The sequence below is a fragment of the Chelonoidis abingdonii genome, chromosome 1, assembly GCF_003597395.2.
Source record: "Chelonoidis abingdonii isolate Lonesome George chromosome 1, CheloAbing_2.0, whole genome shotgun sequence".
In the NCBI taxonomy this organism is placed as follows: Eukaryota; Metazoa; Chordata; order Testudines; family Testudinidae; genus Chelonoidis; species Chelonoidis abingdonii.
In genome coordinates this window covers 10,511,425-10,523,987 of record NC_133769.1, presented here as the reverse complement: position 1 = coordinate 10,523,987, position 12,563 = coordinate 10,511,425, and the positions used below count along the sequence as shown (strand labels likewise).

The 12,563-nt window shown below is 59.3% G+C and overlaps 1 protein-coding gene across 1 annotated transcript; it reads left to right on the top strand.

Moving 5' to 3' along the window:
* The first annotated feature begins 4,749 nt into the window (after positions 1-4,749).
* Positions 4,750-7,261, top strand: LEP (leptin). The gene is made up of 2 exons (XM_032794144.2): positions 4,750-4,893; positions 6,545-7,261. The coding sequence occupies exons 1-2, from the start codon at positions 4,750-4,752 to the stop codon at positions 6,914-6,916; spliced, it is 516 nt and encodes a 171-aa protein (XP_032650035.1). The 3' UTR covers positions 6,917-7,261.
* Positions 7,262-12,563: the final 5,302 nt, after the last annotated feature.

Below are 12,563 nucleotides of genomic sequence, written 5' to 3'. Positions count from 1 at the left end.
CCCAAAGCTTCCCAGCTTCTGGATTGCACTGCGCCAAGCTCCCTGGCTCGAATCGGGCCCCGCGCGGGCCACTATTTTGAATTCTGTTTTAAAAATCTCGTGCTGCCGGGGGCGCCAACGTTTCCTTGCACGAGGCGCTGCCTTCCATAAGGAAAAGGGGCAAACAAAGTGCCGCGGCTGAGCTCTGCGGCTTGTCTTCACCCCGCCACTCATCCCCCGGCGCACTCCCAGCCTCTGCGCGGCTTCTCGGTTTGCAACATGCAGGGAAGCGAAAATCAAACTCCCTTGAAAGGGACCTGAAATGAACCCCGCTCTGTTTCCTGGAGAACTGGGCTAGCGATTGTCACGGGAGCAGCGCGAACTCGAAGGGTTTATTGGTTCCGGCGAGGGCCGATTTATTTATACAGTGGCCTGAGGGAAAGCTCCGCCCGGACTGGATTAATCCTCAACCGATTGAGCGCCTCAGTTGCGCGCTCTCGCCCCTGTTTTTGTTTCGCTTTTAAAATCCAGCGCGTGAAACGGTTTCTGGGGAATTAAATCGGATCTTTTGGATGTGGATTCCAAAACTGGCTCCTGGATGGAAAATTCGTTCGTTCGGATTATCCAAACCTGCCTCAGTCTAGATGGGAGGTCGGGGGGATCCGAATTCTGTGTCTAGCTCGCGTTTCTGTTACCTTGAGAGGGCAGAAGGGATTCAGCTTATTTAAAACGAAACTTGGGCTGGGAAAAGTAAATACAAGTTTTCCAGAGAAGAGGAAAGTTGTGAAGTGTCCCCCGGCTCCCCGCCCGCCCCAGGCGCTGGACGGGGCTGCTGATTGGAGGGGACAGGGCGTGTTGTCTGCACAGCCAGGTGCAAATCGTTTTCAAACTCTTTGTATCATAGGAAGGAATGAATAGCGCAGAAACGTCCGCCGCGCGCGTGGCCAGCAGCACGGCAGGTGTGCAGCGCCGAGCGCCGCTCCCCCGGACACACCTCCTCCGGTAACCCTGCGATCTCACTGCCCCTGGCGGCTCTTATCGATCCAGGCTGGAGGGGAGCGTTCTGCGCTTATTGCCTCACCAGAAGCACTTCCTCTTGTAGGCGCTTACAACGCTGGAGGCTAAATAATCAGTTTATAAAACCACAGTGACATGTCCCCGTCAGCAAACCCGGCCGGCCGGCCAGGGACCTCCCGGGGCTCGCCTCGCAGGGGGCCTGGGGCTTTCACAGCGAGTTACAAACATTGACTGGTTACACCACACACAGGCAGCCCCGCGATAGATAGATAGATGGAGGGGGGTGTGGGGATAGATAGAGGGTGTGTGTGGAGATAGATAGATAGAGGGAGTGTTTGTGGGGATAGATAGAGGGGTGTGTGGGGATAGATAGAGAGGGTTTGTGGATGGATAGATAGATAGAGGGGGTGTTTGGGGATAGATAGAGGGTTTGTGGATGGATAGATAGAGGGGGTGTTTGGGGACAGATAGATAGATGGGGGTGTGGGGATAGATAGAGGGGGTGTTTGTGGATAGATAGAGGGAGGTGTGGGGATAGATAGATAGAGGGTTGGTGGGGATAGATAGATAGAGGGGGTGTTTGTGGATAGATAGAGGGGGGTGTGGGGATAGATAGATAGATGGGGGTGTGGGGATAGATAGAGGGGGTGTTTGTGGATAGATAGAGGGAGGTGTGGGGATAGATAGAGAGAGGGTTGGTGGGGATAGATAGATAGAGGGGGTGTTTGTGGATAGATAGAAGGGGGTGTGGGGATAGATAGAGAGAGAGAGAGGGTTTGTGGATGGATAGATAGAGGGGGTGTTTGGGGATAGATAGAGGGGGTGTTTGTGGGGATAGATAGAGGGGTGTGTGGGGATAGATAGAGAGGGTTTGTGGATGGATAGATAGATAGATAGAGGAGGTGTTTGGGGATAGATAAATAGATGGGGTTGTTTGGGGATAGATAGAGGGGGTGTTTGTGGATAGATAGAGGGGGGGTGGGGATAGATAGATAGAGGGGGTTGGTGGGGATAGAGCGGTTCCCAGCCCGATCCGAGCGGCAGGTGAGGCTGGCCTGGGGTCCCGGGGCTGGCAGCCGGGGCGGGTTTGCCCCCAGGCCGGCGCGGGCAGCGGGGTGTCGGGGCGCGGGGAGGGGACGGGAGCGGAGCCCCGCGCTGCAGCCGGCCCGGCTCTTCTCTCGCTCTGCCCGGCGCTGCAGCGGGCGCTCGGTGGGGTGAGCCGGAGGAGGGGAGCGATGAGTAACCCTTGTGCAATGCTGCCGCGGCGCTATATAAGCCGGCCGTGCCCGACATGGAGCCAGCGCAGCGCGGAGGGGAAGCGAGCCGGGAGGTAAGGTGGGAGACCCCCTTCCCTTCTCCTCGGTCCTTCCCGGGGCGCCGGGCCCCAGGCTGGCCGGCTCCCCGCCGCAGCTCAGCTGGGGCTGCCCTGCCCTGCTCCGGCCCACCACGGGGCAGGCAGCCGGAGCCCGGCGCTTCTGTCCTGCTTAGGAACCGGGAAGGAACCTCTCCGGGGCCACTGGGTTTAAAAGCTGCCAGGCGGGGGTGGCCCTGTGGGGAGGGCAGGGGCTCGGGGGAGCAGGGTTCCCAGCCTGGCTCTGCCAGCCAAGTCCCCGTTAAGTGCCTCAGTTTCCCCTGTTGCCAAATGGGACTGAGGCTCGGAGGTCTGTGGGAGGGAGAGTGCCAGGTGGCACTGTTGTGTTAATGGCGGATGGAGGAGCAGCCTGTAGGGCAAGACAGGATTCACCCCTCTCCAGGTGGTGTGGGGAAGAAGCCCCATAGTCCTGGTGATCTGAACCCCTGCAAGACAGGGGGATCCCCGAAGGTCTAGGGGAGAGGGCAGCTCAGGGCAAGGGAGGAAGCAGGTGAGACAGGAAGGAAGACAGGAGAGAAGGGGCAAAGAAACTGACGAGGTGGTGAGGGCAGGCTCATAGAGATCCAGGGGCCCAGTGCCACAGGGGCCAGGTCTGGAAGGAGGCTTGGGATCAAGAGGTCCCAGTGGAGCTGCTGTCTCCTCTCATTCAGGCTGGGGGGAGTCTGGTACTAGTTCAGCGCGAGGCCTGGGAGGTGCAGAGGGGTGTCAGCAGGACGCTGTGGTCTATCTCAGCCCTGCCAAACTGCCAGGAGACTTTCTCTGGCCAGGTATAAAGCCAGTGTCCCTGCCTGGGCGCACAGGACTGCCGAGTGACTCTCTGCACCAGGTCCCTTGCGCTGCTTTGCTGAGAGCGTTTCCCCATGCAGAGATGCTGGGCCCGTAAGCAGCCCTGGCTGCAGATGGGGAACCAGCTATGTTTCACTGTGGGGGCTGGTTTATTCCTGCTAGGGGAAAGGTGCCTGATTAAGCCAGGGGCTGGGGTCCAGTGACCACACATCCCCCTGGCCTTGCATCCCGCTTGCCATGCGCTCGGGCATTCTGCTCTGCACCACGTTGTCCCGTTGCCAAGAGGAAGGGCTGGTGGTGGAGGTGTTGGGCTGGACGAGGGAGAGCTGGGGTCTGGCCCTGGGCAAGTCCCCCCGTACAGCAGCGATGATGTTACTTCCTGACCTCGTGCTGTGAGGAAGGACCTTCACAGTAGTGACAGGACCTCGCCTGGCCCCAGACAGCTCAGTCCAGCTTTGCTCACCAAGGGCCACTCGACCTGCTTTAATCTAGCTAGTGCAATGACCAGGGCAGTGCCGATGTGGCAGCGTAGAGCCTGGCACAGGCTAGCAAGCGACAAGCCTGCCAGGGGCCCCAGGAACATACGCTATTACTGGCCACCACTTCTTCAGCGAGAGGCAGCACTGCCGGGAATCTCAGCCTGAGCCTTTGCAGGCCACAGGGCAGGGAGCCCTGCCAGGAATCTCAAAATGAAACCTTGACACATCACACATGGTGCGGAGCCGCACGGGCCTGTGGCCACCAGCGAAAGAGAAAAGAATGCACGGGGAGGGGGAGGGGTGGCCAGGCAGCTGCCAAGCCAGCGAGAGGGTAATATGAGGACATGTGGAGTGGAAGGGAGTCGCTCTCCGCCTGAGCACAGCTGTGAAGGACAGGACTGGCTTGTGGCTGACGGACTGAACTGGGGTCAGGAGCTCTTGGTTCAGTTCCCAGCTCTGACACAGCCTGCCTGTGGGAGCATGGGGGAGCCGTTTAATCCCTCCATTCCCCGTCAGGGCTATGGGATAACAACTCCTCTCTCCTCCACCCACTGGCTAGCCAGCCTGGGAGCTCACTGGGGCAGAGCCTGTCTCTCCCTGTGGACACGCAGCACCCAGCCCCATGGGCCCCGATCTCGGGTAGTTGCAGCCCAAATAACTCACACATTTGTTCTGCGCTCCCGTGGAGAGCTGCGGGTGTAAGGTGTGCTGCACAGACCATGCTGCTGAATGCTGCAGGGCACCTCCAGGGACAGCTCCCCTTCCTGTGTCCTGCTGCTTTAACCCCTGGGGCTGCAGATAGTCAGTGCAGACCAGTACAAAGCAACGCGTCTGGAGGCCTCGTCACCAGCTGGGAACCCTGACTATACTGGCATGGGCTCCCCAGCTCAAGTTAAAAGACCCAGCCGAGAGCCAGACGCAGATTCAGGGCAGTTGCTCCTTCATTTGATAGCCTGGTGCCCTGTGCACAGGCAGAGCAGCCCACCCCTGTCGGAGCAGAGGCAACCACAGCTCTCAGACCTCCTGGGAGGTCATGTCTCTAGGGGGCTGCAAACAACCATTTAACTTGCGTCGCTCTTGCCTGTTTAGGGCCTTAGCGAAGAAGGCAGGAGGAAAATGCGGTGTCCCAGCTTGCCGCTCTGTGGGCTGCTCTGCGTTTGGCTGCCTCTCTTCTACAGCCGGCCAGTGAAAATCGACAAGGTCAAGGCCGACACCAAAAACCTCACGCGAACCATCATAGCCCGGATCCAGGAGCACCAGGTATGAGGGGGCGAGCCAGGTGGAGGATCAGTGGGGTGATTGAGTCAGGTCATGGAAGGATTCCTCTCCTGGCACTGCTGTATTTCACCCTCGGGGCACGAACAGACTCCTGGGGCCAGGCCCTCTGCGAGTGGAAAGCAACAACCAGCCCGAGAAGGCAGTGGGTCCCACCAGCTGAGGATCTGGCCCAGGGAATCAAAGCTGGACACGAATGTGGGTGCCGGGTTGACAAGTCTGTAACTGCCCACCCCATCCTGAATCCCTTCCCCAGGGGAACGGTTCCACTGTCCCTGAGCTGGCTGGAAGGGAGACTTCCCCAAGGGTCAGCATGAATCTCCCTTGCTTCCTGGGACAGCCCTTTGCTGCCCTGCGCTGAGGACAGGCAGCTGGGGTGTCATGTCCTGGCTGCTGTCCTTATCTCTGAGACAGGGAACACACACACATTTCTCTAGTATGTGCTACTTCCACTGCTCCGAGCCCTTCCGAGCCTTGTCCTCCCTAGCACTGAGGGGCCCAAGCCTAGGCTGGCTGGCCAGGTGAGCTCTCCCCCGAGGCACGGCTATCTCTCTGCTCCAGGGATCTCCAGGCGTGTCTCACTGCTCCCATTAAAGGATCTTTATGCTCCAAGCTCCTGGCACTCACTGAGCAGGTTAGGAGGGGCCCAAGGACGGCCACATGCCAGTGGCAGAGGGAAAAAGGAGCCAGCTCCCAGGCTCTGTGGTTTAACCACCCATCCTTCCTGCAGCCCCAAAGTGAGTCATTTGCTGCCACATGCTGCAAACTGTCACTTGACTTTGCCCGCTGGATGCCCCAACACTGCCCACCATGCTGCATTCCTACCTGGGGGAGTGGCGGATTAGCCAGTGGGACGACAGGGCCCATGCCCAGAGCCCCCAGCCAATTGTGGGGCCCTGGAAAAAATCCACTGCTGGGCAGCAGAAGCCTGGCGCCCCAGCAGAAGCACCATTTGGGTGGGTCAGGGGAAGCCGCAGTGCCTGGAGCCCGGCTGTGGCCTGGGATTGGAGGTGCTCTCGCTCACTGCCACGGATTCATGGCTGGGGGAGCTCTCACTCCCCGTTGCAGCCCTGGGGCCATGGGGGGAGGGGACAGAGCTTCTCTGATCTTTGAAGGGGGGGCAAAAAGGAGCAAAGGGGTTGCATGGCCATAGTAGGGGGCAGAATGGGGTGGGACCACAGGCAGAAGGGGTGAGGAGGGCCCCCCCACTTGCTCTGGCTGAGGGCCTCATGAAACCTTAATCTGCCTCTGCTTGGGGGATCCCAGATAACTCTCCAATGGAAGCCAGGGCAGGAGGCAGTTAGAACCAGTCCCTGTTTGTGACCTAGACACATGGCACATGTGTTTCCTCCCCCTTCTCCCCCCGCCTCACACATGCTGTAGAAGGTGCCTTCAAAGGCAGCATAGCAAGGGGCCCAGCCAGTCCATGGCTGCCGGTGTGGCCTTCCCAACACCTTTGCGATGGAGTCTTTGGCGTGTCCCCAGGAAGAGCATGCAGGCCTTTCCAGAGCTGTCTGAGCTACCAGAGCTGATCGCTGGAGCGTAGCCGTGCCATAGTCCTTAGCCAAACAGCCTCTGAAGAGAAGAGAGGGCAGCCCTGTGTTAGCGTGCCTAACTAGCCTTCTCCTCCATGCAGCTCTTCCCTCTGAACTTGAAGATAAATGGACTTGACTTCATCCCCGGAGAGCAACCCTTGGAGAGCTTAGACTCCATGGACGAGACCTTGCAGATATTCCAGAGGATCCTGCCCAGCCTGCCCAGCCTGCCCATGGAAAACGTGCCAGTAGCACAAATCTTCAACGACATAGAGAACCTCCGGAGTCTGATCCAGACCTTGGGTTCTCACCTTGGTTGCACCTTCCACAAATCCTCTAACCTGGACGCTCTGGGGAATCTGACAGAGCTGCTGACTACCTCTCCTTACACCACTGCCGTGGTGGCGCTGGACCGGCTCCAGAAGTGCCTGCACAGCATCATCAAACATCTGGATCACATTCAGAGCTGCTAGAGGAGAACAGCTGCGTCTCCAGCTGACTGAAAGCCTCGAATGGGACATCTTTGTTCTAGGTTCTCCCATAAGTCAGCTTCAGAGCACCACCTCTGGCCCGCTGCTCTAAATGTCAGAATTTTCATTCCCACACGTACTTCCACTGAGAGAAAATACACCAAGGACTTTACCTGGTGCCCGGCCATACACTCTTCGCTGTCGTTCTAGCAAGGAGCAGAATACTGAGGCCTGAGGACTCTCACTGCCACTGGAAGTTTGTTTGAGATCTGAATTGCTACCTATGCCAAAGAGAAGTTTACCACTCCCCTGTAAGGAGCACAAGGCTGGCTATCCAGGAGCTACCATCATGCCTTTGTTGTAGGAAGTCTATGCCTGGAGCAGTTTTCCAGTATTTATTTATTGTATCTGTATTTTTTTAATTTAAGTTTGAAATGGGCTGCACTGACCCAGTGGCCTCTCTGTGGCGCTGTGCGCCTGTGGGGGGTGCAGAGCCTAGCGTTCTCTTCCTCGGCCAAGAAAGGGGGGAGCGTTACATACGTGGCCCACGCCGCCTGATGGGAGGGGAACAGAAGTTTAGCATCACTCCTTCTGGATGACTTGAAAGTGGCAAGGTCCCATCCGACCCAAAGTGACTGGGGGCTGGCAGAAAACTCTATGGAGGTGTGACCTGTTTGCTTGTTGACGTGTATATTTATTTCTTCTATGATCTGTTTTGAAGTAAAGTTAATTCCTCTGCTGCTGATCTGGTCCATTGCCCCTCACGATGGGATTTCACTGCCTTTCAGTTTGTACCTGGAAAACTCGGGCAAACTTTACTCGGAGAAACCAGCAAGCGTCTTAGTGCTTTCGGTCAAAAGCACTGATCACTACCAGGTCCTGTCTGGAGACAGGCCCATCGGTGTGCCTTCATTCCAGCCATGCCAGGGCTCTGTCCCTAGCCAGTCAGGGGTGCCTGGGTCCCATGCTGGGGGGCAGGCTGCCTGCACTGGGCTCTCAGAGGGACAGCCCCCAAGCCAGTGAAGAAGTTGGGCTCGTCAGACCTGCTCACACCCATGTGCTGATAAGTGTGTGACAGGAAATGACATCTCTTCATGCAGGGGTTGGCCTATGACACGGAGTGTGGGGGAGACCAGTCCCTGAACCCCCCACTTCCTGCGATTCACCAGGACTCTCAGCCAGCCAGTAAAACTGAAGGTTTATTTAGACGACACAAACACAGTCCAAGACAGGTCTTGCAGGCACAGACAGCAGGACCCCCTTTAGTTAGGTCCATCTGGGGCCCCCAGGGAGGCCACAGCCCCATCAGGGCCCCTCTCCATTTCCCAGCCAACTTCAAAACTGAAACTCCCTCTAGCCTCTCGCTCAGCCTCCCCCCAGCTCCTCCCCCAGCCTTTGTGTCCTTTGTTCAGTGTCCTGGGCAGAGGTGTTACCTGGCCTCCAACCCACCTCCTGGGGTCTCAGGTTACGAGCTCAGGTATCCTCCCTTCCCCAATGCAGCCAGTCCTAGCGCAACCCCCTGCAACCTTCCCAGGTCAATGCTCCCCACTCAGCAGTCACAGAACACAGCCAGAACAGTCCCACTTCTTCATGGCCTAGTTACCCGACACTTCTAGCTTCTCCCATTAATTGCCTGTTGTCTGCCTGTGCAAAGGGGGTTGTTTGCTGCACCCCCGCAGCTGGATTCTCTGCCTGTGACTTACCGCCATTCCCTGGCATCGTGGGAGGAAGATTTGTTCTCTCCCCTGGCCGGCCAGGTCCCTACCCACAGAAGGGCGGGCCATTGCCTCGACTCAGGATACGTCTGCGCTGCAGGCAGCGGTACAACACACCTGAGCAAGCAAACTTGAACCACGATGGCCATGGAGCGGCAGTAGCATGTGCCATACAGCCGCCCCGAGAGCGCCAGGGAGGTACCCAGCCGCTAGCCCATGCTGCTGCAGCCTGGCTGCTGCTGTTCTTCAGACTAGTGACAGTTTACGTGTGTCTAGAGCCTGCTGCAGCGACATCACTGATTGCAGTGTAGCCAGATCGGCACCCGTGTCCTGGCTCTCTGCAACCCCCGGCACGACTGGCTCCCAACTCCTGCAGTGCTGACACGGCTTTGCCATCTGCCTCCAGTGCGATGTGGTAGTGGGGAGTGCATTCCATTGGGGGGTTCTTGGGGGGTGTCATAGACAGGTGGAGGGGGGGACAGAGCTGTGACACCACCTGTGGCTGCCTCTAGACGAAGACACCTCTCTGAACATGAACCAAGCTCGGCCTCATGGGTGGCTTTGTCACCACGTCTCGCTCTCACTTTTTTAAAACTTCATGGCCACCTCCTGCTCAGTGTCTGTCTAACCCCCGTCCTTTGTACCAAACCTAGCCTCAGCTGCAAGCACCATCCCTGCTCTCTGCAGTCGCCTGGGAAAAGAAGGGCTTGGCTTTGTACCAAGAGCTAGTGGGGTAAGGAGAAGAGACGCTACCAAATCTTTGGTATGAAACTTTTGTCTATCCCACTTTCCCCACCTTCTAACATTATAATGAAACAAAGGGTCTTTCTGTCTCACCTGCTCCCTCCTCTTCCTCCAGCAGGGCTTTCCTAGTGACTACATGATGGAGATCACACTGGTCCAGTTATGCTGGGGTGTAGCTAGGCCGGCTGGAGTGTAGCTGCAGCCTATGGCTATGGCAGGAGGAGGGGGGTTCCGTTTGTATAGGAACATCACTGCCCTGAACGACTGTCACGGAGTCCCCGGGCCGGGCGCTGCTCTGGAACTGCTCCCCACCAAGCCAGGCTGGACTTTGGGGAGCCTCCTCTCCCTTGGAGCAGACTGTCTCCAGGGCAAGAAGCTCATACGGCTTCACCTCCTGGGTCTCTCCTTGGAGCATTCAGCATCCTCTGCCCCTCCGTGGGCTTCCCACTGCGAGTCCGCCCAGGCGGGGTCCTGGGGAAGCCAGAGGGTCCTGCACCCCCACTTTGCAGTTAGACGTGACTCTTAGCCAGCCAGTAAAACAGATGTTTATTCGATGACAGGAACAGGGTCTAAAACAGAGCTTGTAGGTACGGAGAACTGGCTCCCTCAGCCGGGTCCATTCTGGGGGGCAGTGAGCCAGACCCCCACGTCTGCACTTCACTCCTCGTCCCCAGCCAGCTCCAGACTGAAACCCCCTCCAGCCCCTCCTCTCTGCTCAGTTCGTTTCCCGGGCCAGGAGGTCACCTGGCCTCTTTGTTCTCCAATACCTTTAGCATCCCCTTGCAGGCGGGGAAGGGCCTGGCCATTAGTTGCCAGGAAACAGAGGGTCAGCCATTCTCTGTCCAGCCAGCATCACATCTGCCCTCTAGGGCTCTGCAACAATCACTCCCCCTTCTCCCACGACCTAGATACTTAAGAATTGCATAGGGGAAACTGAGGCACCCACACAGTATTCAGAGAAAACATTATGAACATTCCCACTTCGTCACTGCCCCCACCCCCAGCATGACAGGTTTAGCCTCCCTGGTGGTTTGGGAGCTCTGGATTGTCTCCATTTCACCTTCCATCATGAGACCATCCCTCCCCAGCTCCCCACAACCCCAAAGAGGGGTTTCCATGCCCTAAGCCTGATCCGATGGCCCCTCCAGCACCTCCCTTGGCCTCCCCCTCCCCACAATGAATCCCATGCTGGGAAAGGAGGGCACAAAACAACACCACAGGTGGCTGACACCGCAGTCCTCCGTGCACAGAGATGGGCGAGCTTCACGCACCCCCCACATCATACATGGTGCCATGAGCTGCACCGCACCCCACGGGGCCCGGAACACCAAGCAATGTGCTCAAGCCCAGCGAGCCCAGCAACACTGCCAGCCTGTGCCCTAGAGCCTTCTGGGGGGGGGGGGCAGGGTAGGGCTGCTCGCCTTCCCCGGCTTCCTCTGGGCCAACAGGGCACCATTTGGTTACCTGGCCAACGTGCCCACTGGCCGTGATGTTTGCAGGGGCTGTTTGCTCCCAGGCCCTTGCGGGGGGAGAGGGCCCCAGGCATAGAGGGAAAAGCAGGGGCAGCACCCCAGCTTGCAGCTGGCTGGAGCAGCCGCCTAAGGACAGAAATTTGGACCCTGAGCAGATTCCCTGGTAAGATGGATGGGTCCCACATCCGTCCATCCGTCTGTCCGTCCATCTGTCCATCAGCACATTCTGCAGGGCTGAGCGTGTTGCTGTGAGCGGGGCGCAGAGCCAAGCAGTGCCCAGACCGTGCACCGATCCCGGCGGCCCAGCTAATTCCTTTAGTGGTCTGAAAACACTTCAAAGCTTCCTTGAAAACAAGGCCATGACAGAAAAATGTGCCTTGTTCAGGAGAACTGACACAGGCCTGCTGGGCTCAACACAATCCCAGGGCCAGGCCGATCCCAGGGATTAAGAGCCCATCGCTGGCTGCCAAGGTCACGGCCCGCAGGCCTGGGCAGTCAGTGAGGTCACCCCTAGATGGCATCTCCAGCGACCCCATGCTGCCCGGGTACCGCCACAGGGGCCTGCTGCAAGGACGCTCATTGGCCGCGGTGGGCCCTGAACCCAGCCCTCAGCACCGGGCCTTGTGCCTGTCCCCTTCTTCTTCCATTGCTCAAGAGCCTGGCTCAGCCCCACAGCCCAGCAGGGCCACCCAGAGGATTCAGGGGGTCTGGAACAAAGCAATTTCAGGGGCCCCTTCCATAAAAAAAAGTTGCAATACTATAGAATACTATATTCTCGTGGGGGCCCCTGCAGCACCTGGGGCCTGGGGGCAAATTGTTCCACTTGTCCCCCCTCTGGGCGGCCCTGTGGTTCAGCCAGGCCCAGCTTGCGTTGCCGCTGGAGGGCCGGGCTCAGCTCGCGTCGCCTCCGGAGGCCAAGGGGTGGGCCTAGCTCGTGTCGTCCCTGGGGGCCGGGCCCAGCTGAAGTTGCTGCTGCGGGCCTGGGGCCGGGCCCATCTCACGTAGTCTCTGGGGGCCGAGCCCAGCTCCTGTTGCTGCCGGGGGACAGGGGCTGGGCCCAGCTCACATCGCCACTGGGGCCCAGGGGCCAGGCTCAGCTCGCGGCGCCGCTGGGGGTCTGGGCTCAGCTCGCATCACCTCCGGAGGCCAAGGGCCAGGCCTAGCTCGCGTCGCCGCTGGGGACTGGGGGCCGGGTCCAGCTCACGTCGTCTCCGGAGGCTGAGCCAAGCTCATATCGCCGCTGCGGGCCAAGGGCCGGGCCCAGCTCACGTCGCCGCTGGGGGGCCAGGCCCAGCTCGTGTCACTCCCAGGGGCCAGGCCCAGCTCACATCGTCTCTGAGGGCCGGGCCCAGCTCATGTCACCTCCGGAGGCCAAGGGCCGGGCCCAGCTCACATCGCCGCTGGGGGGCCGGGCTCAGCTCATGTCGCTGCCGGGGGCCGGGGGCCAGGCCTAGCTCATGTTGCCGCCAGGGGCCGGGGGCCGGACCCAGCTCAAGTTGCCACCGGGGGGGCCAGGCCCAGTTCGTGTCGCTGCTGGGGGGCCGGGGCCGGGCCCAGTTCCTGTCACTGCTGGGGGGCAGGGGCCGGGCCCAGCTCATGTCATCACTGGGGGTCTGGGCCCAGTTCATGTCGCCGCTGGGAGGCCGGGGCCGGGCCCAGCTCCTGTCACTGCTGAGGGGTGGGGGCCAGGCCCAGCTCCTGTCACTGCTGGGCGCCGGG

Bases quoted from the DNA above. Each gene is read 5' to 3' on its own strand.
- LEP (XM_032794144.2), top strand. From the start codon at position 4,750: ATGCGGTGTCCCAGCTTGCCGCTCTGTGGGCTGCTCTGCGTTTGGCTG. The intron at 4,894-6,544 runs GTATGAGGGGGC...TCCTCCATGCAG, and splicing joins CCCGGATCCAGGAGCACCAG to CTCTTCCCTCTGAACTTGAA.